Source organism: Narcine bancroftii, chromosome 3, assembly GCF_036971445.1.
Source record: "Narcine bancroftii isolate sNarBan1 chromosome 3, sNarBan1.hap1, whole genome shotgun sequence".
Classification (NCBI taxonomy): Eukaryota; Metazoa; Chordata; class Chondrichthyes; order Torpediniformes; family Narcinidae; genus Narcine; species Narcine bancroftii.
Window position 1 is genome coordinate 210,478,688 of NC_091471.1, and position 22,860 is coordinate 210,501,547.

The 22,860-nt window shown below is 44.6% G+C and overlaps 1 protein-coding gene across 4 annotated transcripts in view; it reads left to right on the top strand.

Annotated features, from left to right (window-relative positions):
• Positions 1-475: 475 nt before the first annotated feature.
• tmem192 (transmembrane protein 192) overlaps positions 476-22,860 on the top strand; it is a 44,479-nt gene continuing 22,094 nt past the window's right edge. For 2 of the 4 annotated variants that reach the window (XM_069926512.1, XM_069926515.1), the window contains exons 1-3: positions 476-771; positions 10,514-10,663; positions 12,827-13,076. In XM_069926512.1, the coding sequence (XP_069782613.1) occupies positions 745-771; positions 10,514-10,663; positions 12,827-13,076 (427 nt within the window). In that variant the 5' untranslated portion in view covers positions 476-744. Of the gene's footprint in view, positions 772-836; positions 965-2,470; positions 2,538-10,513; positions 10,664-12,826; positions 13,077-22,860 lie in introns of those variants that run through there. The other 2 variants (XM_069926513.1, XM_069926514.1) reach the window with 2 other exon arrangements.

The window sequence follows — 22,860 nt, forward strand, 5'->3', positions numbered from 1 at the left end:
CCCCCTGTCCCCCCCCTCCCCTGCCCCCCCCTCCCCTGCCCCCCCCTCCCATTTCTCCTTCCCCCTGTCCCCCCCCTCCCTCCCCTGCCCCCCCTCCCCCCTCCCTCCCCTGCCCCCCCTCCCCCCTCCCCCTCCCCCCCTCCCCCCTCCCCCCTCCCCCCCTCCCCCCCTCCCCCCCCTCCCCCCCTCCCCCCCCTCTCCCTCCCTCCCCCCCCCCTCCCCCCCTCCCCCCTCCCCCCTCCCTCCCCTCCTCCCCCCTCCCTCCCCTCCTCCCCCCCCTCCCCCCTCCCCCCTCCCTCCCCTCCCTCCCCTCCCCCCCCCCTCCCCCCTCCCCCCCCCTCCCCCCCCTCCCCCCCCCCTCCCTCTCCCCTCCCCCCCCTCCCCCCTCCCCCTCCTCCCCCTCCTCTACCCACTCCCCTCTCCCTCCTCCTCTCTTCCTTCTCCCCCTGCTCCTTCCCCCTTTCCTTCATCCCATTCCATCGCTCCCCTGCTCCCTTCTTTCCCCCACCTCTTGTGCCGCTTCCTCTCTCCACCCCTCCTCCTCGTGGCCTTGACCACGTGCAGCGGCCGTGGGGACTCGAGCGTTGGACGGACCTGAATGCGGAACCCGAAGTTGTGGCTGTGGGGTGGTTGGGATTCTGTGGCGAACGGACTGAGCGAAAGTATTGGAGCGGATTTCCAGTTTTCGGTTCTACTCGTAGGTTATTTTGTTCAATTTTTCGTAATTCTCAGCTTCTATCGCTGATGATGAGTGCAGCGGTGCAGCAAGAGGTGAGTCAGCACTGAAGGACGGAACGTGTTCGTGGGGCACATTCGCTCTCAGGGCGCATGTCAATCACCTGGCCGCGTGACCAAAGGTGCAACAGCATCTCTGAATGCTTTTTTTATGTAGAACTGCAAGAATGAAGAGCCTCAGAATTGCAAAAATAAATACTCTTCTTCAAGAAAGTGGAAGTGCATTGAGGTATTTTCCCTCTGGGTTGAGTGCCCTGAGTTTAATTGGGTGGAAACATTTTCAATTAAACAACGTCCAAATTTAAAATGCGATGGAACCAGGGTGATTTTTTTTAATCTAAATGTCCGACAGTAATGTGGTTCATGTTTATTGCTGTGCATAAAATCATCAGTTAAAAGTTAACAATGGCACACGTATACATGAGATGATATTAGAGTGTATTAAATTGCTAGGTAAGACTTCAGGGAGAGCAAAGTCTTTTTTTAACGGAATCTAGGAAACTGAAAATTAGTTTAAGGATTTTTGGAGTCAAGTGGAGTTACAAACATAATTTTAGCATTCCAGCAGTAGTTGAGCTGACAACAATCTGTATGTAAGGTTTGCTTTGGTCTGTCTTCCACCCCTTCCTCCCTCCCCCGCCCCCCCCCATCATTGACATTATTCACAAAAAAAGGAAATCCATTCCATATACCCCTAGTATATTCCCATTATTCAATGTTCTTGCATCTGCTCTAGTTACACTATGGAACCATGTCATTACTTCCTCCTCTGTTTGAGGAGCCTTCTGTTGGTCTCAGCCCCTCAATGCCTGGTGACGGAAGGACTCCAGGCTCTGTTCCTTTCCCATGGAGCCCCTCATTGGCTTTGCCCCTCATTGGCTTTGCCCCTCAGCATGTACTTTTTCAGTCTGGAATCAAGTCAGGCTTATTATCTGATTGCACAAGTACAACCTGACAAAATAGTGTTCTCTGGACCTCGGTACAAAACTTGCAGATGCACAACTAAACATAACACACATACAGACAAACAATACATATACAGGACAAATATTCATATGTACTAATAAAAAAAAATAGTATTTTGTAAATGTGAGAGTTTTGGATGGTAAGTGTGAGCAGTTCCTTTGGTCTTTCACCATTCTCACTGCCTGTGGGAAGAAGCTGTTCGTCAGCCTAGTGGTGCTGGCTCAGATACTCCAGTATCTCTTTCTTGCTGGGAGCAGCTGAAAGATGGTGTGGAAGGGGTCCTCAATTATTTTGTGCACCTTTTTCAGACAACAATCCTGGTAGTAGATTGGGGTGGTGGGGTGGGGGGGTGGGGGGGTGGGGGGAAGACTCCAGTGATCCCTCTGCCATTCTTGTGGTTCTGTGGATTGACATCCGATCCATGTCTCTGCAGCAACTGAACCACGCTGTGATGCAGCGGGCCAGGATGCTCTTGATAGAGCTCCCTATAGAAGGTTGACATAATGGTGGCTGGTATCCTTACCCTCTTTAGTCTTTTCAGGAAGAGCAGTCGCTGTTGTGCCTTCCTAAAAAGTTAAAAATGTGGTGTCTCCACAATTGGTCACTAAGTAAACTCCAAGGAACTTAGTGCTCTCCACTATAAAGTAGTTGTTGTATAGTGGAGGGTGGTCATTCCTGGTCCTCTTGAAGTCCACGATCATCTCCTTCATCTTGTCCACATTGAGACTCAGGTTTTTACTCCTGCTATGATTTTCTGTGTTCTCTGTAGGGCGACTCATCGTTGTTGCTGATGAGGACAACTATTGTTGGAGCTGGATCTGGCGATGCAGTCATGGGTCAGTAGCATGAACAGGAACGAGCTAAGCACATAGCCCTGAGGTACCCCAGTGCTTAGCGTGATGGTGCTAGACGTCCTGCTGCCAACCCAGACTATGGTCTTCTATTGCGGTCCAGAATCCAGTTTCAGAGAGGGTTGTTGAATCCCAATGAGGACAGCTTCACCACCAGAATCTGGGGAATGATCATATGCCTGAGTCTGGCATATGAGGATTTGTTCTTCAAGTGGGTCAGTACGGAGTGAAGGGACAAGGCTACAGCATCATCAGTGAAACAATTCCATCTGTAGGCAAATTGAAATAGTTGTGTCTTTGGGAGGTGTGCTTTGATCCATTTCATCACCAGACATTCGAAGCATTTCATACTAGTGTACGCTAATATCCCAAGGCAGTAGTTGTTGAGGCCTATTGTTGTCACCGTCTTGGGTACCGGGATTTTGGTAACTGTCTTGAAACCTGTGGGAACAATGGACTGCCTCAGTAAGGTGTTGAAAATGTCTGTCAATTGTTCTCTAGAGTCCTTCAGTATCCGACTGGGTATGTTGTCTGATCCCACTGCCTTGTGTGGGTTCACCTTAGATTCTCCTCACCATGGTTCTCACCATGGCTGCGACTATGCAGGGGGACACAGAGCTTTCTTTGGCGTCATTCTGTTCTCATCAAATCGTGGACCGATGTTCAATCTGTCCAGAAGGGAGCCATTAACTTTAACTCACAAGGTTGAATTGTAATCTGTTATAGTCTTGATCCCTTGCCACATGCGCCTCATGATGCCAGTGTCACACATCTGTGTGTACCCTTGCTTTGCCTTTTGGATTGTACAGGAGAGTTCAGCTCTGGCTATTCTGAGTGCCACCCTGTCCCCTGTCCTGAAGGCAGCATCGTGACTTTTGAGAAGTGTGCCCTGGTTGTGAAGCATTGGATTCTGGTGATGTCCTCAATGCACTTTCTGATGTAACTAGTCACTGAGCTCGTGTACTCTTCGATGTTTACATGAACATTGTAGGTGACTGCCTTCCTGAAACAGCCCCAGTCCATGGTCTCAAAGTAGTTTTGCAGTGCTGCTGTGCTCCATGTCCTGATTTCCCTGTGAGCTGGCCTTGTTCGTTTTGCCAGCTGTCTGTATACAGGATTAGCAGTGATCCAAGTAACCAAGGTGGGGGTGAGGTGCAGCCTTGTACGCACAAGTGACGTTCGTGTGCACCCGATTCAGGGTGTTCTCTCCTTTTGGTGGTGAAATTGGTGCACTTTTTAAACCATAGTACAGGGGTGGCTAGACTTGCTTAACAAAAGAGCCGCATACCATAAACTTCAGATGTTTGAGAGCCGCAGCAATCACGCAATCGCAAGCCACACTCACTAACACTATCGTTAGCCGCTTTCAGGTGGCCATAATACCCGAATGTAAAGCAGCCTGAAATACCCGAAAGCGGCTGGTGGGAGGCCACCTGAAAGCAGAGAACCTGCCTCAAGGTGTACTTACTCAACTCACCTCGGGGAGGTATATTCTTCGCTTCCAAGCGCTCACCCTAGGCACCTGAAAGCGGCTTGCAGCTTTCAGGTTCCTAGCAGGGGGCGGGCTGATGACAATCAGCAGGTGACTCAACTCTCCGCTGCCTGACAGCCCCCCCCCCCCCAAAGTTTCCTGAGGGTCTTATCAGCCGGCCACGCCAGCCGCCCCAGGAGCTGGCGTTTGCTCCGTGGCACCTCTCCCCACTGCGTACCGTTCAGGTGGCAGAGGAGCGCCTTCAGCAGTGCCACCTGAAAGGTCCACACCTACACCCACAGCCGGCTCCAGAGCCACATTTCCCAGGAAAAACTACCTGAAAGGGGCTCTATTCAATGGCATGTAAGGTATTGCCGCGAGCTGCACATTATATGTCAAAGAGCCGCATGTGGCAACCCCTGCCGTAGTAATACTGTTTTGAAGTTGCCAGCTACAATCATGACACCATCATGATGGGATGCCTGAGCTTTGCAGGTGGCACTTTAAAGCTCTTTCGTGGTTTCACCCTCATTAGCCGAAGCTGGAATGTAGACTGCAGCAATTAAAAAGGGTCTGCATTGCACCAGGATGTACTGTATCTCTGCTGAGCAGAAGGTCTTTACAACAGAGACATTTGTGCACCAGTTCTTACTGATGTAAATGCAGGGTCCTCTCTTCGAGTCTTGCCAGAACCAGCAGTGTCTCTGAAGAAAAGGTCATCCAGCTGATTGCAGCTGAATGAACCAGTGAGCATTCCCTCACTGACATCTCTGTGTGCTGGAAGACCAACAGATTTTGGGCAGACCAAAGGGTATCTTTCACTGAGTTGATGGTCTTCCAGCATTTCTGTATATGTGCATCCTAGGGAACAGCCCGTAGATCAGTGTCCTCAGTCACACTGCTGCAGGAGATGAACAGTGACAAGGACTCTTGCATCTTTCTCCACGCGCTATTGACGAATCTGCGTTCCGCAGTCATCTTGGGGTCAGCACATATTGTGGGTCACTTTCCAGTTATTCAGGAAGAATCTGGGAGGGCTCCTCTCATTGTCAGCCAGGCCAAGACCTGCTGCTTGTTCATGAGCACTGGTGATGAGGCATTCTGGCAAATGACCTAGATGATTTGCTTGGAACCACGCCACATCATCCATCTGGCGCACCTCTTCTACATTGGGGAGACTGGATGTGGACTGGGAAATTGTTTTATTGAGCAACTTTCTTCGTCTGCTGCAACAGCAAGGACCTCCCAGTAGCGAACTATTTTAATTTCACATATCATTGACATGTCTGTTTGTGGCCTCGTGTATTGCCAAATTGAGGCCACCTGCAAATTGAAGGAACAACACCTTGTATTCCATCTTGGCAGTCGCCAACCAAATGGCATTAACGTTAACGTCTCCAATTTCTGTTAACCTCCTCCTCTTTCCTTCTGCTTGTTACCTCTTTCTCTTCCTTATCCTCTAAAGAGAGCTATCCATCTTTGCCCTTAGCCCTCTTCCCCATCACTTCTCAGCTTTTCTCTCTTTTAACCGCCCACCTGTATTAACCAATTAGCCTGTACTCCGTTCCCCCTTCCTTCCTCCTTTCCTCACCTTTTTATTTGGGTGTCTACCTGTTTTTCAAGATCCCTGACAAAGAGCTTGTGCTGAAAACAGTGATTTTTTTAAACTTCCTATGGATGCTGTGTGACCTGCAGAGTTCCTCCCCACTTTTATGTATTGCACTAGGCCCCAGGGTTAGCTGTTTTCTTGCTTCACTCCATGGTGTAGAGGAGATGTTCAATGCTGTGGTGAAGGTAGGGAAGGTTATAATTCGACTTTCCCTATTATGAATAACTTGGAGTTTCAAAGAATGAGGGGTGATCTTATTGAAACAGAAGATCGAAAGGGATCACAGCATATTGAAAGGTTTCCACTCTTGAGAGTGAAACAAAGGTCTGCAGACACTGTGCTTGTGGTTAAAAACACTGAAATCCTACAGTATTTCTGTGTTTTGTTTTTTTACTATTAGTGCAAGAGTCTTGAATGAGGGCTCATAGTTATAAGAGAAGGTGAGTAGGGCTATTTAAAACTTGATATGCAGGAGTTTGGTACAGTTATGATGTTTAGAGCCAAGGAACATCACCGAAAAGGGCCCTTTGGCCCAACTTGTCCATGTGTATCCAAGGTGTCCCATTTAGGTTTGTTATTTGTCACGTTGCACTCAATACAATGAGAAAAGTTATTCTGTTCCCCATCAGGAAGACCTCAGAGCCCTTTACTTCTGGTGCATGGTTTAGTGTAATGGTTAGTACAACGCTGTTACACCACCAGCAATCAGGACCGGGGTTTAAAACCTGCACTGTCTGTTAGAAGTTTGTACATTCTCCCCGTGTCTGTGTGGGTTTTCCCTGGGGGCTCCGGTTTTCTCCCACCCTTTAAAAATGAACAGGGGATTATGGGGGAAATTATGTGGCACAGGCTCATGGACTGAAAGGGCCTGTTATCATGCTGTATGTTTAATTTTTTAAAAATTTGGATGCAGAACTATTCAGCCGCCCCATCATCAGCAATCACTCTCATTCCCCCTGGTGGACTTATCCTTGCCTTTAGCAACTTCTCCTTTGACTTCTCGTTTCTGCCAGATCCAGAGTGTTGCCACGGGCACACAAATGGGAAGGGCCCAGAAAACCCTTGTTTTATATGCCAGGAATGAGTCCCTGCTTCATTCCTTCCTGAGTGCCACTTCTCAACTCTTCTGCTACATCAACAACTCCATTGGTACTGCCTCTTGGACACGTGCAGAACTTGAAAAGTTCATTAATTTTGTTGCCAACCTCCATCTGGTCCTTAAGTTTATCTAGACAGTTTATGACCCCCACTTCTGCTTCTATCTCAGGGGACAGTCTATTCATGGACATACATTTATAACTCCACTGACTCTCACATTTACCTGGATTCATAATCTCTTCCCATCCTTTCTCAGGTAAGGACAACATCCCTTTTTCCCCTGTTGCATCTCTTCCCAGGAAGAAGCCTTCAACTCCAGGACATCTGAAATGACTTCTTTAATAAATGTGCATTCTTCTTTCCTGTCATTGATAAAGCCTGTACCTCCACCATTTCTCATAATTCTGCCCTTCACCCCTCCCTCATGGTCAGAATAAGGAGACAGTCTCTCTGGGATTTCCAAGACTACTGTTCTCTCCCTACCACCCTTTCGCCCTATTGGGCACATCCAGCTGCAATTGCAGGAAGTGAAAAATGTGATCCTACATCCCCTCACTCCATCCAGGGCCACAGACAGACCTTCCAGGTAATTCAACCTAATCTACCGCAATTGGTTTACTCAGTTTGTGCTCCTACATCAATGAGACTAAATTCAGATTGGATGACCACTTCACCGAACACTTACACTCTGTGGGCCTACATTTAGAGTTTTCTGTTGCTAACAATTTTAAATCCAATCATTCTGCCAACATTGTTTCTGTCCTCAGCCATATCCATTGTCAGGACATATTCCTGAGGAATATCACATTGCTTTCCTTCTGGATAGTTTTAAACCTAATGGCGGATACATTGATTTTTTTTAAAAATTGGGTGCTCCCCCACGCCCATTTGGTCCCACTGTTTCCATCTCCTCTTTGCCTACTCCTGTTCTCTTTTTTCTTTTCCTTCTCTAACTTCTCCCTCCTTCCCAGTGATCTCTCTCTATCTGCCTCTCCATCTCGAGCTGTATGTTTCTCTCTCTTCTCTTTTCCCTCTGTCCCCTTTCACAGAGCCAAAATCAATTCTCACCTTTCCACTCTCCTGTCCTTGTATTGACTTGTACTCCTCCCCCTCCTATTCTTCCCTTTTCCCCAGCCTTCTTTTCAGACGCTTGTCTCTTTTTCACTCGAACCTTGAGGAAGGGCTCAGGCGAGAACATCAGTGTATATGTCTTTACCTCCTATGAATGCTGGTAGACTTGTTAAGTTCCTCCATTTCTGTGTTTTACTACAGTTATGGCACCTGCAGACTTTCGTGTTTCACTTCACTCTATAACTTACCCGGTTTCACTTCCTAAAATGTGGTTGTCTAGCCCTTTTCCTGGTAGGACAATGTAAATATTCTCTTAAAAATCTTTGACAGGCTTACCATCTCTGCCCAATCTAAGAACCTTGGACTCGGCAATCCCAATCAATGGGGAGAGATAAAATCACCAGTACTACAACTCTATTGATTTGATACATTTCTGCAGTTTGTGAGCATATCTGTGCCGCCAATTCCCACTGGCTTTTCGGACATCAAGCAATCTTTGATCCTCTGTTGTTCCTAAATTCTATCAATATGGCTCATTAGATAATTCCATTGGGTTATTCATTCCATATACTTCAGTGATGAACAGTAACAATCCAAATTGTCTGATACAGTGGATTTCCATAGACTCTTCTACATGTAATACAATGTTAAATGCACTGGTAATACTCTGAGTTCAAATACCACTTTTTTTCCACTGGCCCTACACAAAGCCCTGCAACACCTGGACAGCATTCATCAGGATGTTCTTTATCGACTACAGTTCAGCATTTAACACCATCATCCCCTCAAAACTGATCAGCAAACTCCAAGACCTGGGACTCCACACCCCACTGTGTAATTGGATCCTGGATTTCCTCACCTCCAGACCACAATCAGTGAGGATTGGTAAGAACATCATCTCCACAATCTCCATCAGTACCGGAATACTAGGCCTGTGTTCTTAGTCCCCTGCTCTACTCACTTTACACCAACGTCTGTATGGCTCAGTATGACAGTACACCATATACAAATTTGTGGTCTATACCAAGTAGTGGGTTGTATAAAGAAAGGCAATGAGTCAGCATACAGGAGGGTGATTGAAAACTTGGCTGAATGGTGCACCAATAAAAACCTTGCACTCTTTGTCATCTAACTAAGGAGCTGCTTTCAGAACTTCAGGAAGATAAAACCAGAGGTATACAATCCAGTGATCACTGGGGGATCAGAGGTGGAGGGGGTGAGCAAATTTAAGTTTTTGGGAGTCACTATCTCGGAGGATCTTTTCTGGTCCCAACACGCCAATGGCATCATGAAGAAAGCACTTCCTCAGGAGTTTGCAGAGGTTTAGTATAACATCAGAAACCATGGTAAATTTCTACAGAGCTGTGGTGGAAAGTGCTCACTGGATGCATCACGGTCTGGTATGGGGAGAGCAATACCTCTGAGCAGAAAACCCTGCAAAAGGTAGTGGCCATAGCCCAGGACATCACAAGTAAAACCTTCCCCTCTATCGAGGTCATTGACAGGGAATGCTGCCGTCAGAGAGCAGCAGCAATCAATAATGATCAACACCACCCAGCACACACTCTGTTCTCGCTTCTGCCATTAGGAAAGAGGTACAGGTGCCACAAGACTCTCATCACCAATTTCAGGAACAGCTGCTACCCCTCCACCAGCAGACTCCTCAACAATAAACTCAGTCAGGGACTCATTTAAGCACCCTTGTACACATTATTGATTTTTTTTTATATAAAAAAAACTATCTATTGCACAGTCAAGTTTGTTTACATGTATATACTGTGTAGTTTTTTTTATTTGCACTACCAATAAGTGATAATTCTGGCTGGCCCACATATAAAATAATTTCAGGGTTGTATGTGTTATATATGTACTCTGACAGTAAACCTGAAATCTGATTTTAAAGTAACTGAAAAACAAATATAAGCTTTTTGAGAAGTTTATATGAAGGCTTTGCTTTTGTAAGAAACATTTGAGCATGTTTCTTTTATTAGGTGAGAATTTTAAACAATTTATAGAAAAGTTACTTTTCCACTGCAATTTAAATGTCATCACACAGATTTTAATCATGTTTCTGCAGTGTTCCAAATACACTTTAAAGCAGTCAAACAAACTGGGAGTTGGTTTTGAAGTAAAATTTTATGTTTTACATTTTGTTTTAAACTAAGGAGCATCTATAATTTTTTTTGTTACATTGAATTCTGAGCATATTTTGTGCCTTGACTTGAAGCATTTGAGTATTTTTTTTCTCTCTGCAATATATTCACCAGAACAAGTGATCATATGCTTTATCCTGCTGCTCTGATCCCTTTTGTCAACTGTTCCCTTTCTTAAACTCAGCAACGGAAGCAACTTTTGTCTTCCAGATCTTAATTTGCACTGTTAAAGTCAAACTACTTGCATATTTTGTCATATTGCTGCGACGTAAACCCTGGTCAAATGTGAATCGTGAGATTTGTTCACACCCAAGGTGAACCTGCACTCTGTTCCTCATGAGATTTTATGACTGTAGAATGGTTTTGAGTGAAAGGGCAGGATACGAAGGTTTTATTTCTGGAAGTTTCCTTTGCACAGTAAATATAAAGCAGAAAATTAGAGACGAATGGTGCAACACTGATTTGTGTGACTTGCATCAGTCAGCATCTTGCAAGATGCCGTCAGATTAAAAAGAAAGTTTAGGTGTCTCAGATTCTTCATTCATTTTGTTTTATCTAGAGTTCTTCCATTGATGCAACTCAAAGTGCGGAAGATGATCCTCCAATAGACCACCCTCTTCTGTATGCAGATGATTTGGTTGGTGATGTGAGACCTTATTTTAAAGGTGTGCCAACAGTCTGGTGGGGGATTCTGTTAACATTTCTGCATGTGAGTGTTGGATTTCCTGCAGATAGACATCTCTAAATAGAGATAATTGTATTGCATTGGAAAAGTATTTTCCTCCTCCTGTGCGCGACATTATGAATTGCAGTTCAAAGTGGTGCATAGAGCACATATTTCAAAACCTAAACTATCTCGCTTTCATTCTGATATCAATCCATTATGTGATAAATGTAAAATTTTCCATTTCATTGATGTATATCTTTTGGAATTTCCCTAGTTTAGAAGAATTTTGGAAAAACTTTATCAGTTATTTTTAGGGTCAAATTAGAACCATGCCCTTAGTTGCTCTGTTTGGTTTTTCTTAAGAGGAGGAAAAAGTATTGACCATCTCAGAAGCGAATTTTAGCTTTAACCTCATTGATAGCTAGATGGGCAATTTTGAAATGGAAAGACAGCACTGCACCTACTCATACTCGTGTCCTTCCTAAGTTTAGAAAAAAAAAATCAGACATAATGTTAAAGATGTAAAGATGAAGTATTGTGAGACGTGCGGCCCATTCATGGAGTATTACCACAACTTAAAGAATTAGGGTGTTTGGATGCTCCTGGGCACAGTTGTCTGGTCTCTGAGTGTCGTCTTTCATTTCCTGTGTTTATTAGATATGCAAGTTTGCCTTGTTTAGAGGGAGGGAGTTTGATCAATGGGTGTGGGGGGGCGGTGGGTGGGTTCCTTTTTTTTCTTTTTTTAATATTTTGAGATAATGGGCTTGATTGGGAAAGGTGCACACAATTTACTATAAACGATCAAGGTTTTGAAATGTACAAATTATCTTTTTAATATTTCAGCTTATGAATTGGTTTTATGTATGTTTCTTTGTTAAACTCAATAAAAATATTTTAAAAAGAAAGGAAAAGTATTTTGAGGTGGAATATTTTAAATATTTAATTGCTTAAATTTCTAATAATTGACTTTACTTAGGTAGGTTATTTTAAATATTAAATTTTTTAATGAGTGGACCATATAACAATGTTACACCACTTTCAACTTAAAATACTTCTAAACTGAAGAAAATCAGTTACAGAATTAATCTTTCATATCTTGTTGCTGTAATGATCATTTTCAATTGTAACATTATTTTGGAAAAAAATATTCAAGGTCATCGTTAACAAATTACTCCATTCTCTTCAAAGTATGCTTGACATACTTAATTACTGGCTATTTTTTAAAAATGTCAAGCTACATTCTACTTCAAAAAGTTAAAATGTTTAGAAAGTTGTTTTGAAACTTTAAAAAAAATTCAACCCTCTAAATGAGATCTTTCACACTTGAGCCACTTCCTGAAGTCACAATTTTATTATTAAACTATTGTAAACTGGTTTAAATCTGTATGTTGCTTTTTAAAAAGTCAAGCTAGTGGTCATTGCCACCAAAATAGCAGCTTTCATCAACGAGATGTGTCTGAAAGGACCTTGCACCCTTGTATCCAACTTTAAGTGTTTCTCAACCTTTTCCCTGAGCATAATTTAATTTAAATGCTCTGGTTTAATTTTAAATTTAGTCATACACCACGATATAGGCCATTTCAGCCCATGAGTCTGGCTGCCCAATTTACATGCCATTAATCTACATCCCCAGTACATTTTGAATGGTGGGAGGAAACTAGAGCCCTCGGAGAAAACCCACGCAGACATGGGGAGAATGTACAGACAGTGAGGGATTCGAGGTCCAATCGCTGGTGCTGTAAACCTTTTGTGTGAGTGATTTCCAGAATGAAGCTGGTGTAAATCATTTGCCCTGCAGGTTGGGGTGGTGTGGTGGATACAGAATATACCGTCAAATATCTTTGCAACCCCTAAGTTGGGTTATGACCCAAAGTTGGGAAACACTGCTCAGCTGTATGTTCTAGGCATAACAAAACAAACACCAAGTGTGTGTGTGTGTGTTTTTTTTAACATTGATGAAAGTATTCACTTTTGTTTTAGAAAAAATTAAAATCAGAAACCCTGAGATTCTGTACAACATTTCCTTCATCTGCATGTCAAGTGCAAAGCTGCATGATGCATAAGTATTTTACATCTCAAAATATTCTATCTATAATTATAAGAGATCAAATGCTAAAACAGCATGTGGATTCAATGATGTGATAAATTGGCATTGCTGCTAAGTTCCTTTAAACAATAATAATTGGTATATCTTCTGTGTTCCAGGTTGCTTTTGTGGCTCTGGCATTTTCTTTGGGTTTTTTATGTGTAACACCTAACCAGTGTAGCAGTGTCCTTGGATCTTTTGAACCTGCGACCGTCATAATAATTACAAAAGTTGGCATTTGGACTCTGCATGCTATCTTTGAATGTTACTTGCAAGCTCAACACTCCAAACTCAGAAACAGAGGCTATCTGGCACTGTATCGTTCCATAAGACATTTGAAACACCTACCACTTTTCATTCATTCTGCAGGTGAGTAAAGTTTACTTTTAATTAAGCAAATTTTAACCAAAATTTAGTGAAAATGTAAGAACATGGTACCATATACAGTACAAGGGAAACTGTCTTGTGCTCTGTTGTACAGATCAGAAAAAAACAGTAGCCGCTTTTCCACTGGAACCTTGTCCCAGGAATTAATGGGGAATTCAATGATTAAGGGTCCAGTGGAAAAGGAAAACAGTCAGCATGCCGGCATCAAATGATGTCAGATCACTCTGGGGATTAACGGCCTCTACCTCCTACTCGTATCCCTGTTGTCAGCTAGTGCTGGCGTGCTGATTAAACCACTGGAAAAAGGATAACTGCATGCTGGGCTTATATACATCGCTGTTTCTGTCACATGGATAGGATGTGATATCATCAGTGTTATAAGAGCCCACCTCACTGACAAAAGGCAAAGGAGGAAAAACCCAACACCCAACCCCAACCAACCAATTTTCCCTTGCAACCGCTGCAATCGTGTCTGCCTGTCCCGCATCGGACTTGTCAGCCACAAACGAGCCTGCAGCTGACGTGGACTTTTTACCCCCTCCATAAATCTTCGTCCGCGAAGCCAAGCCAAAGATATAAATAATCAGCTAAGATAGAAGACTGTGGATGCAGGTCAATTTTCCACATTTTCCAGAGCATGCCCACCATTTTGGGAGCTGGTTTGCTCACTGGTAAGTGGGTTGTCACATGACGCCCCCCCCTCCAGAATCGGCAATCCCGCTGTGGACCCCAAAAGTGAGTTGTTTTTTTTGCTTTCCTCTCTGCAGCATTCTTGAGCCCAAAAGGCATCCTTATGAATTCAAAAAGGCCAAAGGGTGTAATAATAGCCATTTTTGGAATGTCATGCAGGTGGACCAGGATCTGATGATAACCCCGGACCAGGTCCACCTTGGAAAATATGTGGACTAGCTGCAGGTTTGACACAAAGTCCTGTAAATGCGGTACCGGGTAGCGATCTGGTGCGGTAACCTCTTTCAACCTGCGGTAATCACCTCAGGGTCTCCATTCACCTGCAACCTTGGATACCATGTGGAGCAGGGAGGCCCAGGAGCTATCAGATCGTTGTACGATACTCATGTCCTCCATCCTTTCAAACTCCTCTTTGGCCAAACGAAGTTTATCTGGAGGATCCTGTGAGCTTGGGCATGCATTGGTGGTCCTTCAGTTGGTAGGTGGTGCTGCACCCAAGGTTTCAGCATCACTGAGGTGAATTGTGGCATAATTATTGTGGGGAATTCTGCCAACAACCTGGCGAATTCGTTCTCTGAAAGAGTAGCGGAGTCTAAATACAGGGCTGGCAGGTTGGCCTCACCTCGGGCAAAGGTCTGGAAAGTGTTAGTATGAACAAGTCTTCGTCTCTCTAGATCAACCAGGGGGGCATGTGCTCTGAGAAAATCAGCTCCCAGTAGCAGTTGTGCAATTGCGGCCAATGCGAACGTCCATGTGAACTTAGTATCACTGAACTGAAGCAGGATCCTACACATGGCGAATGTCTGGATAGTACTACAGTTTGCAGCTTTCAATGATGGCCCGGGTTTTCTCTTACATGTGTCATGCCCCGAAGGGGATGCACGCTGATCTCAGCCCCTGTATCCACCAAGAAACGCCACCCAGAATGTCTATCCCAGACATATAAAAGACTCTCAATTTCCAGCTGCTGCAGCCATTAGCGATGGCTGCCCCTGGGGTTTTCCCTGAAACTCTCAGTGAGGTTGGCAGTGGCGAGTTTCTGCAGCCCATCATTGATGGTAGAAACACCAATGAGTGCTATCTTCGTCCCGTTGTCTCTTGGCCGACTGGCAGTCCGACAACAGATTTGATCAACCCTGCTGCCGGTCAAATGTTGGAGATGCACAGTCCTGCTGCAGTGAGCGGGATGTCACGCTTTGTTGCTTAGCCTGCCATAGAATGTCAGCGCGGGCCACAACTCTCTATGGGTCACTGAAATCCTCATCTTCTGGCAACTGCTCCAAGAAAGCCTGCTCGAACATGAGGCAGGGCATATGCCCTTCTGCTAGTGCCGGCATTTCATTCATGAGTGCGGAAGGGGTCTTGTCTCCCAAGCGATCCAAGTGAAGTAAACAGGCTGCTCACTCATGTCGTGAGAAGCCAAAGGTATGGACGAACAGACACTTGAGCGCCATATACTTGCCCTCTTCCGGAGGATGCTGCAGAAAAATGGAAACTCTGCATGCCGTCTCTTGATCCAGGGCACTTACCTCATAGTAGTACTGCATGGAATCAGATGTTATCTGCCCCAACTGGAATTGGACTTCTGCTTGGTCAAAGCATACACGTGGTTATGAAGTCCAAAACATTGGCAGTTTCAGAGCCACAGTATGCATCGAAGAAAGATTTTCCATGTTAGGGTCACCAATGTAGTGAAATATTTTATACTGTACATGTTGTGGAATTGCTGTACATGTTGTTATACGTGGGGAGGTCGATGCAAGACTGACACCGCCAGGCTTGCATACATCACTGCTTCTGTCTCATGGATGGGAAGTGACATCATCAGTGAGGTCATCAGCCCAGATAAAAACCTGTGTAGGATGCAGGTCAATCTTCCATGTTTTCCACAGCATGCCCGCCCTTTCAGGAGCCGATTCGCTTGCTGATAAGTGGGTCACCACAATACCTGCATTTAATTCTCGTGCTTATATATAAAATATATACACACACATAAAAATCCTTGATAAATGTTTCAAATACTGTATTAGACAACTGAAATAAAATATAAAGAATGTTAGAAATCTGTTGCATGCACACAGTACTTGTGCCAAGAGAATCAAGGTTAACATTTGGGCTTTAAACTCAATAAGAATTTAGAAGGGGGGGAATCTAATTAGTTTTTAAGTTGTTTGCGGGGGGGGGGGGGGGCTGCAGTGGAGGGATGGATAAGATGGGGAACATCTCTAATGGGATGAAGCCAGGAAGTATTTCTGCTCTGAATGAGTTCAGGAAACCATATACTATAAAAAGGTGGAGGGGGAGGAGCTTGGGTAGGATTGAAATAAAAAACTTGCACATCTCCTGCAAAAAAAAAATGTAGCTTCACCCGCCCCCCCCCCCCCCCCCCCCGGCTACATTTTTTAATGTGGAAGAAGTGAAGGAAGATGAAAGAGAAGTTGTTCAGAGGACTAGTTTAGCTGAGTGAATGAATGTGTTGCTGGAGGGTGATTAGTTGGGCTTCTATTCAGGGAAGAAACAATGTTCCCTTCGACCTTCCTGTTGTGGGATGGAGGTATAAAGGGACTGTTAACCCATTAGGGCAGGTAATTGGAAATTGTCATGTTGATAGAGGAAATCTCTCTGACTATGATATCCAAAGTATCATGTGAAGGGAAAGGACCAGGGGAGAAGGCTTGGCATTAAGGTAGGAAGAGGTTGTTTGGCTGAAGCAATGACCAGAAGGTAAACACTTAAACCTGCAGATGTTGTGATTGTAGTAAAAATACAGAAATGCTGGAGGCACCCAGCAGGTTTCGCAGCATCCATGGGAGGAAAAAAATGTATTGCTGATGTTTCAGGCCTGAGCCCTTCTTCAAGGTAATGAAACAATGGCTATGTCTGGACAGTCCTGCTTGTGGATCTTGAACAGGAGGTCAAAGCATCTTATCTAGTGCTGGGAGACTACAAGTCTGGAAACAGTGGAGAAAACAAAGGAAATGATCCTTCCACAGAACATCAGGCCATTGTATTGTAGATGGTAATGGACCTTGTAGTCCAGAGGAAGTATGGGGTAGTGTCTGAGAGCTGATGTATGATCTCTGTGAGATAGAGATCTGTCCACCAGACTACAATAGTTCAGCGCTTTGGTGGGTTTGAAGATGACACTCTGCGAATGGAGTGCATCAATTATTGCTAAAGAGCTTCCTGCATTCATTCATGCATTGTTTCAGTAAAAAGAGCTGATCTTTAATATGATTCAGAAGAGTGAACAAGGTTTTGAGGAATACAACTGTCCAGATTCAACTCTCTAGCCGCTTTCAGGTGGCTAGAATACCCAATGTAAAGCCGCCTAAAATACCCGAATACGGCTGTAGGGAGGCCACCTGAAAGCGAAAAGGAGTTACTCAACGCACCTCGGGGAGCTATACTCTCTGCTTCCAAGCGCTCCCCCTAGGCACCTGAAAGCAGCAAGGCAAAGCGGCTAGCAGCTTTCAGGTGCCTAGAAGGGGCCGGGCTGATGACATTCAGCCTGCGACCCAACTCCCTGGTGCCTGAAAGCCCCCCCCCACCACTGGTGCAGGACTACAGGGCTAGGGCGGCCGGTGTGTGATGTCAGGGCTGAGGCCCCGTAGTCCTGCGCCGGGGAGCTGTCAGACAGCTGCCCCTGAACCCAACTCAGGAGCCGGCGTTTTCTCCGTGGCACCTCTCCCTGCTGCAGACCTTTCAGGTGGCAGAACACCACCTTCAGTGCTGCCATCTGAACGTCCTTTCACAGACACCTGCATGCTCCAGAGCTGCATTCTCCCAGCGATTCCACCTGAAAGCAGCTTCTGTGAGCCCACTGAACCTGATATTCTTCCCATGACAATGTCTAAACTAATGGTTCTCAATCTTTTTCTTTCCACTCATATCTCACTTTAAGTAATCCCTATGCCATCGGTGCTCTGTGATTAGTAAGGGATTGCTTAAGGTGGGATATGAGTGGGAAGGGAAGGTTGAGAATCACTGCTCGAGACCCAATTGTTACTGAAATATTTTGCTTGAGGAAAAAATTGTCATTGGCCCATTTCTTTTGGAGTTGTGAAACTGTGCACATAATGAATCAATTAGGTAACGATTAAAACAGTGGCTTTCAGACTTTTTCTTTCCACCCACATACCACCTTAAGCAATCGCTCAATTATAGAGCACCTATAGCATAGGGATTACTTAAAGTGGTATGTGAGTAGAAAGTAAAAGGTTGAGAACCACTGGATTAAACCTTCCTGACTAACCTCCCATGTGTGGTCTTGTCAAAAGCCTTACTAAAGTCCATGGAGACAATATCAACAGCCTTTACTGTGTCAGCTTTCCTCGTATCCTTCTTGGAAAAACTCCACAAGATTTGTTAAACTTGACGTACCACACACAAAGCCAAATACTGTACTTGTATATCCAATTTCTGAGAACACTTTCCAATAATTTACCTACTACTGATGTCAGGTTCACTGATCTATAATTTCCAGAGTTACTTTTCAGATTTATTGTCAGAGTACATATATGTCTTCACATACAACCCTGAGATAACTTTTTCCTGCGGGTGCGGCAGAATTACCACTAATTAGTAGTCAAAAAATAAACTGCACACCACATAAACATATAAATAAAGAACTGAAACAGATAACGAATGTAAACAAACTATGCAATACAGAGAGAACAAAAAGAAAATCAATAAAGTGCATAAGTAAGAGAAAGGAGTTTCTGATTGAGTTTGTCATTGAGAGTCTGATGGTTGAGGGGTAGCAGCTGTTCCTGAATCTGATGGTGCGAGTCTTGTGGCTCCTATACCTCTTTCCTGATGGCAGCAGCAAGTATAGAGCATTTCCTGGGTGGTGTTGGTCTTTGATGATTGCTGCTGGCAGCGTTCCTTGTAGATGACCTCGATAGTGGGGAGAGTTTTGCTTGTGATGTCCTGGGCTGTGTCCATTACCTTTTGGAGTGCTTTACGCTCAGGGATATTGGTGTTCCCATGTTAGATCATGATGCAGCCAGTCTGCACACTCTCCACCATAGCTCTGTTAAAATTTGCCAGGGTTTCTGGTGTCAAACCAAATCTTTGCAAACTCCTGAGGAAGTAGAGGCACTGACTTGCTTTCCTCACAATGCCATTGGTGTGTTGGGTCCAGGAAAGATCCTCTGAGATAGTGACTCCCAAGAACTTAAATTTGCTCACCCCCTCCACCTCTGATTCCCCCAATAATCATTGGATTGTACATCTCTGGCCTCCATTTCCTGAAGTCAACAATCAGCTCCTTAGTTTTGGTGACATTGAGTGCAAGGTTGTTGTTGGTGACCATTCAGCTAAATTTTCAATCTCCCTCCTGTATGCTGACTCATGCCCTTCCTTTATACAATTCACTACAGTGGTATTGTCAGCAAATTTGTGGATGGTGTTATTGTCGTACCAAGCTGCACAGTCATAGGTGTAAAGTGAGTTTTGGATCCATTTTTTAAACAATGGAACAACATGAGCTAACCTCCAATCCTCTGGTACCATACCAGTGGCTAAGCACATTTTAAATATTTCTCCCAGAGCTCCTGCATTTTCTACACTAGCCTCCCTCAAGGTTTGAGGGAATATCTTGTCAGGCCCTGGGGATTTATCTACCTCTTCCTCATTAATCTGTACATGTTCCATGACCTCACTGCTTGTTTTCCTTACTTCCTACGACTTCTGTGGCAATTTCCTGAGTGAATACTGATGAAAAAAAATGTAAGATCTCCCCATTTCTTTTAGCTCCAGACAAAGTTGGCCAATCTGATCTTCAAGGGGACCAATTTTGTCCCTTACTATCCTTTTGCTTTTAATATACAGGTAGAAACCTTTAGGATTTTACTTTATATTGATGCCAAAGAAACCTCGTGCCTTCTTTTAGCCTTCCTGATTTCCTTCTTGAGGTTTTTCTTGCATTTTGTTATACTCCTCAATGACTTCATTTGCTCCATGATGCCTATATCCGTTATACACCTTTCTCTTCTTCTGAACCAGATTCCCAATGTCCCTCGAAAACCAATGTTGCCTATGCCTGCTAACCTTGCCTTTAATCCTGACAGGAACATACAAACTCTGTACTGTGCTCTTAAAATTTCACCTTTGAAGGTCTTCCACTTACCTCACACATATTTGCCCAAAAACAACTTATCCCAATCCATGCATTCTAGATTCTTTCTCAGTTCCTCAAAATTGGCCTTTCTCCAATTTAGAATATCATCCTGAGGCCCAGACCTATCCTTCTTCTAATTGGAGATCCAGTATTGCCCTCTCTCTAGTTGGTACTTCTATATATTGATTTGGCAAACTCTCTTGAACACATTTGACCAACTCCAAGCCATCCTGTATGGGAGTCCCAGTCAATATGTGGAAAGTTAAAATCTCCTACAATCACAACTTTGTTTCCTGAAGCTGTCTGCTATCTCTACAGATTTCAGAATCAGAATTTATCATCATGAACAAGTCATAAAATTCAGTGCTTTGAGGCAGCTTCATTGTGCAAACGTTCATATTTTAACCATCTTAAAATAATATAAAAATAGTAGTGCTCGAAAAGTAAGTAAGTCTTTGGTTCATTGACTATTCAAGAATCTGATGGCAGAAGGGAAGAAGCTGTCCTTGTGCTGCTAAGTGCTCATCTTTTGGCTCCTGTACCTTTTTCTCCTGATGGTAGCAGAGTGAAGAAGGCATGGCCTGGGTGGTGGGAGTCTTTGAGGATAGAGGCTGCTTTTTTAAAACACCCCCTCATGTAGATGTCCTTGATGGTGTGAAGTCTAGTCTCTGTGATGTTGCAGGCCAAATTAACAATTCTCTTGTCCTGAGAGTTGGCAGCTCCATACCAGACAGAGATGCAACCAGTCAGAATGCTTGCCTGTAGAAGTTTTCGGGAGTCTTCAGTGACATACCAAATCTCCTCAAACACCTCACAAAGTATTGCTGCTGGCGAGCCTTCTCATGATTGCATCAACATGGAGGTTCTAGGACAGATCCTCAGAGATGTGACACCCAGGAATTTGAAGTTCTTGACCTTCTCCACTACTGATCCTTCGATGAGGACTGGGTTGTGTTCCCCCTGATTTCCTCCTGAAGTCCACAATCATCTCCTTGGTTTTGTTAACATTGATCATAAGAGCTGATCTATTGCCCTCCTGTACGGTTCCATATTGCTGTTTGATATGCTCCTACAATTCTCGTTGACTATTGGGCGATCTATAATACAACCCCATGAGTGTGGTCATTACCTTTCCCATTTCTCAGCTCCACCCATATAGCCTCAGTAGACAAGCCCACTTGTCTGTTCTGCCTGAGCACAGCTGTGATATTTTCCCTGACGAACAATGCCACTCTTCCCCTTTCATGCCTCCTGTACTATCGCATCTCAAACAATAGAAGCTCGGAACATTGAGCTACCAGTCTGTCCCTCTTGCAACCAAGTTTCACTAATGCCAATAAGGACATCATTCCATGTGTCAATCCACGTTCGAAGCTTGTCTTGTTCCTACAATTTCAGTAAATCGGAGCAGCATCTTTCCATTGAACTATAAAGTGATTAAACCAATTTGACAATAGTTCAACCACAGAATGGCACACATTTAATACTTTTACTTTCATAGTATTGAAGAATTCCTTTAGAAATTCATATTTCACAAAAGAACGTATTGTCAACTTTCAAGAATCAGTCAACTCTTCATCTATATTTGCAAACATTGATTGACATTGGCAATCTGGGGTCAACCATGGACAATAAAAAACCTGGCAGGCAAGTGAATTTTCCAGTTGCTTGAGATTGCGTGTTACATGATTGGTGAACTAAAAGCGAGGCAGGCCAATTTTAAACTTCTGTATTTATTACCTATTTATTTTCTGCAATTTTTTTTGCTGGTTGCTAGGATTCTGGATAACGGGTTTTACTATCAAATAATTAAATGTTTTGTAAACCATACACATTATACAGTCCCCTAAGGCACCCACGATCAATGCCTACTCCCTAAAAATTTGGGTCCCCACGCCGATGGTGTGCTACTGTGGCCGGCTGTGTTGACCCCATTCTAGGAGGGCAGGGAACCTGGCCTGGATCACAGTCACCACCCATTCCCATACGGCGGTGGTGCCATCATCGACCCTTTCTGGCGGCGTCCACAGGGCATTGCCAATTGTCTGTTGGTCAGATAGACCACCCAGGAAATTGAAAGCCCCCTTGTCTCCCAGCTGAAGCAGCAGCATGGCTACATGTTCGTATGGCTGCTGGGGGTGTTGGTCCCCTTGCCCAGTTAGCTCCTTGACAGAGTAGTCCCGGAACTCCGTAATTTCACAGTGACCACATACGTGCCCACCTAAGGTCCCCCTATTTTTGGCTACCTCCAAAACAGGGAAGGTCAGTGGGGTGCCCTCGTGGCAGACCTGGGACCACGTGGGGGGGGTGGGGGTCGGGGGGAGGACATTTACCATAGAATTCAGTTTCCTCATGATCATCCCTGCACACACCTATCCACCAACTATGTGTTGATCCTCTCCCCCGCCACTGGACAATGGTTCGGAATTTTCCTTAGTCAATCTGTGAGCCACACCAGTGAGCTGCTTACAGCTGCTGTATTTCAATCAGCTTGGAAGCTATGTCCATGACTTTAATTTTTAGGTTTGCCACTCGCACTTGGACTGTCTGTACTGCCTCCTATAGTGCCCAACAGAGATGCTGCAGAGATTCTAGCTCCCTATCTTTCTGAACGCCCTGATTTCTTAAATCAGACATGATACCCCGTGAGCTACCTCACGACTCCCTGGCCTCAGGAAACCCTGGTTTCTCCAGGAGGGAGACCATGTGGTGCCCTATCTTCGCTCTGTGGGGGTTCAGCCTGTCAACCCAGTCGATTGGCGTGGTGTGGCTTGCCAGCCACACTGCCGAACAGCTGAATCCTTGACGGTCGTCAGTCCACCCTGGGATTTTTTATCTCAACCCCAGGATTCCTTTTCTATATGTGGGTCACCTCCTGTTGCCCCCCATTGTTGAGCAGGTATACAATCACATGTACACCTGACAGGACATTCACATACACTCGTTAACACA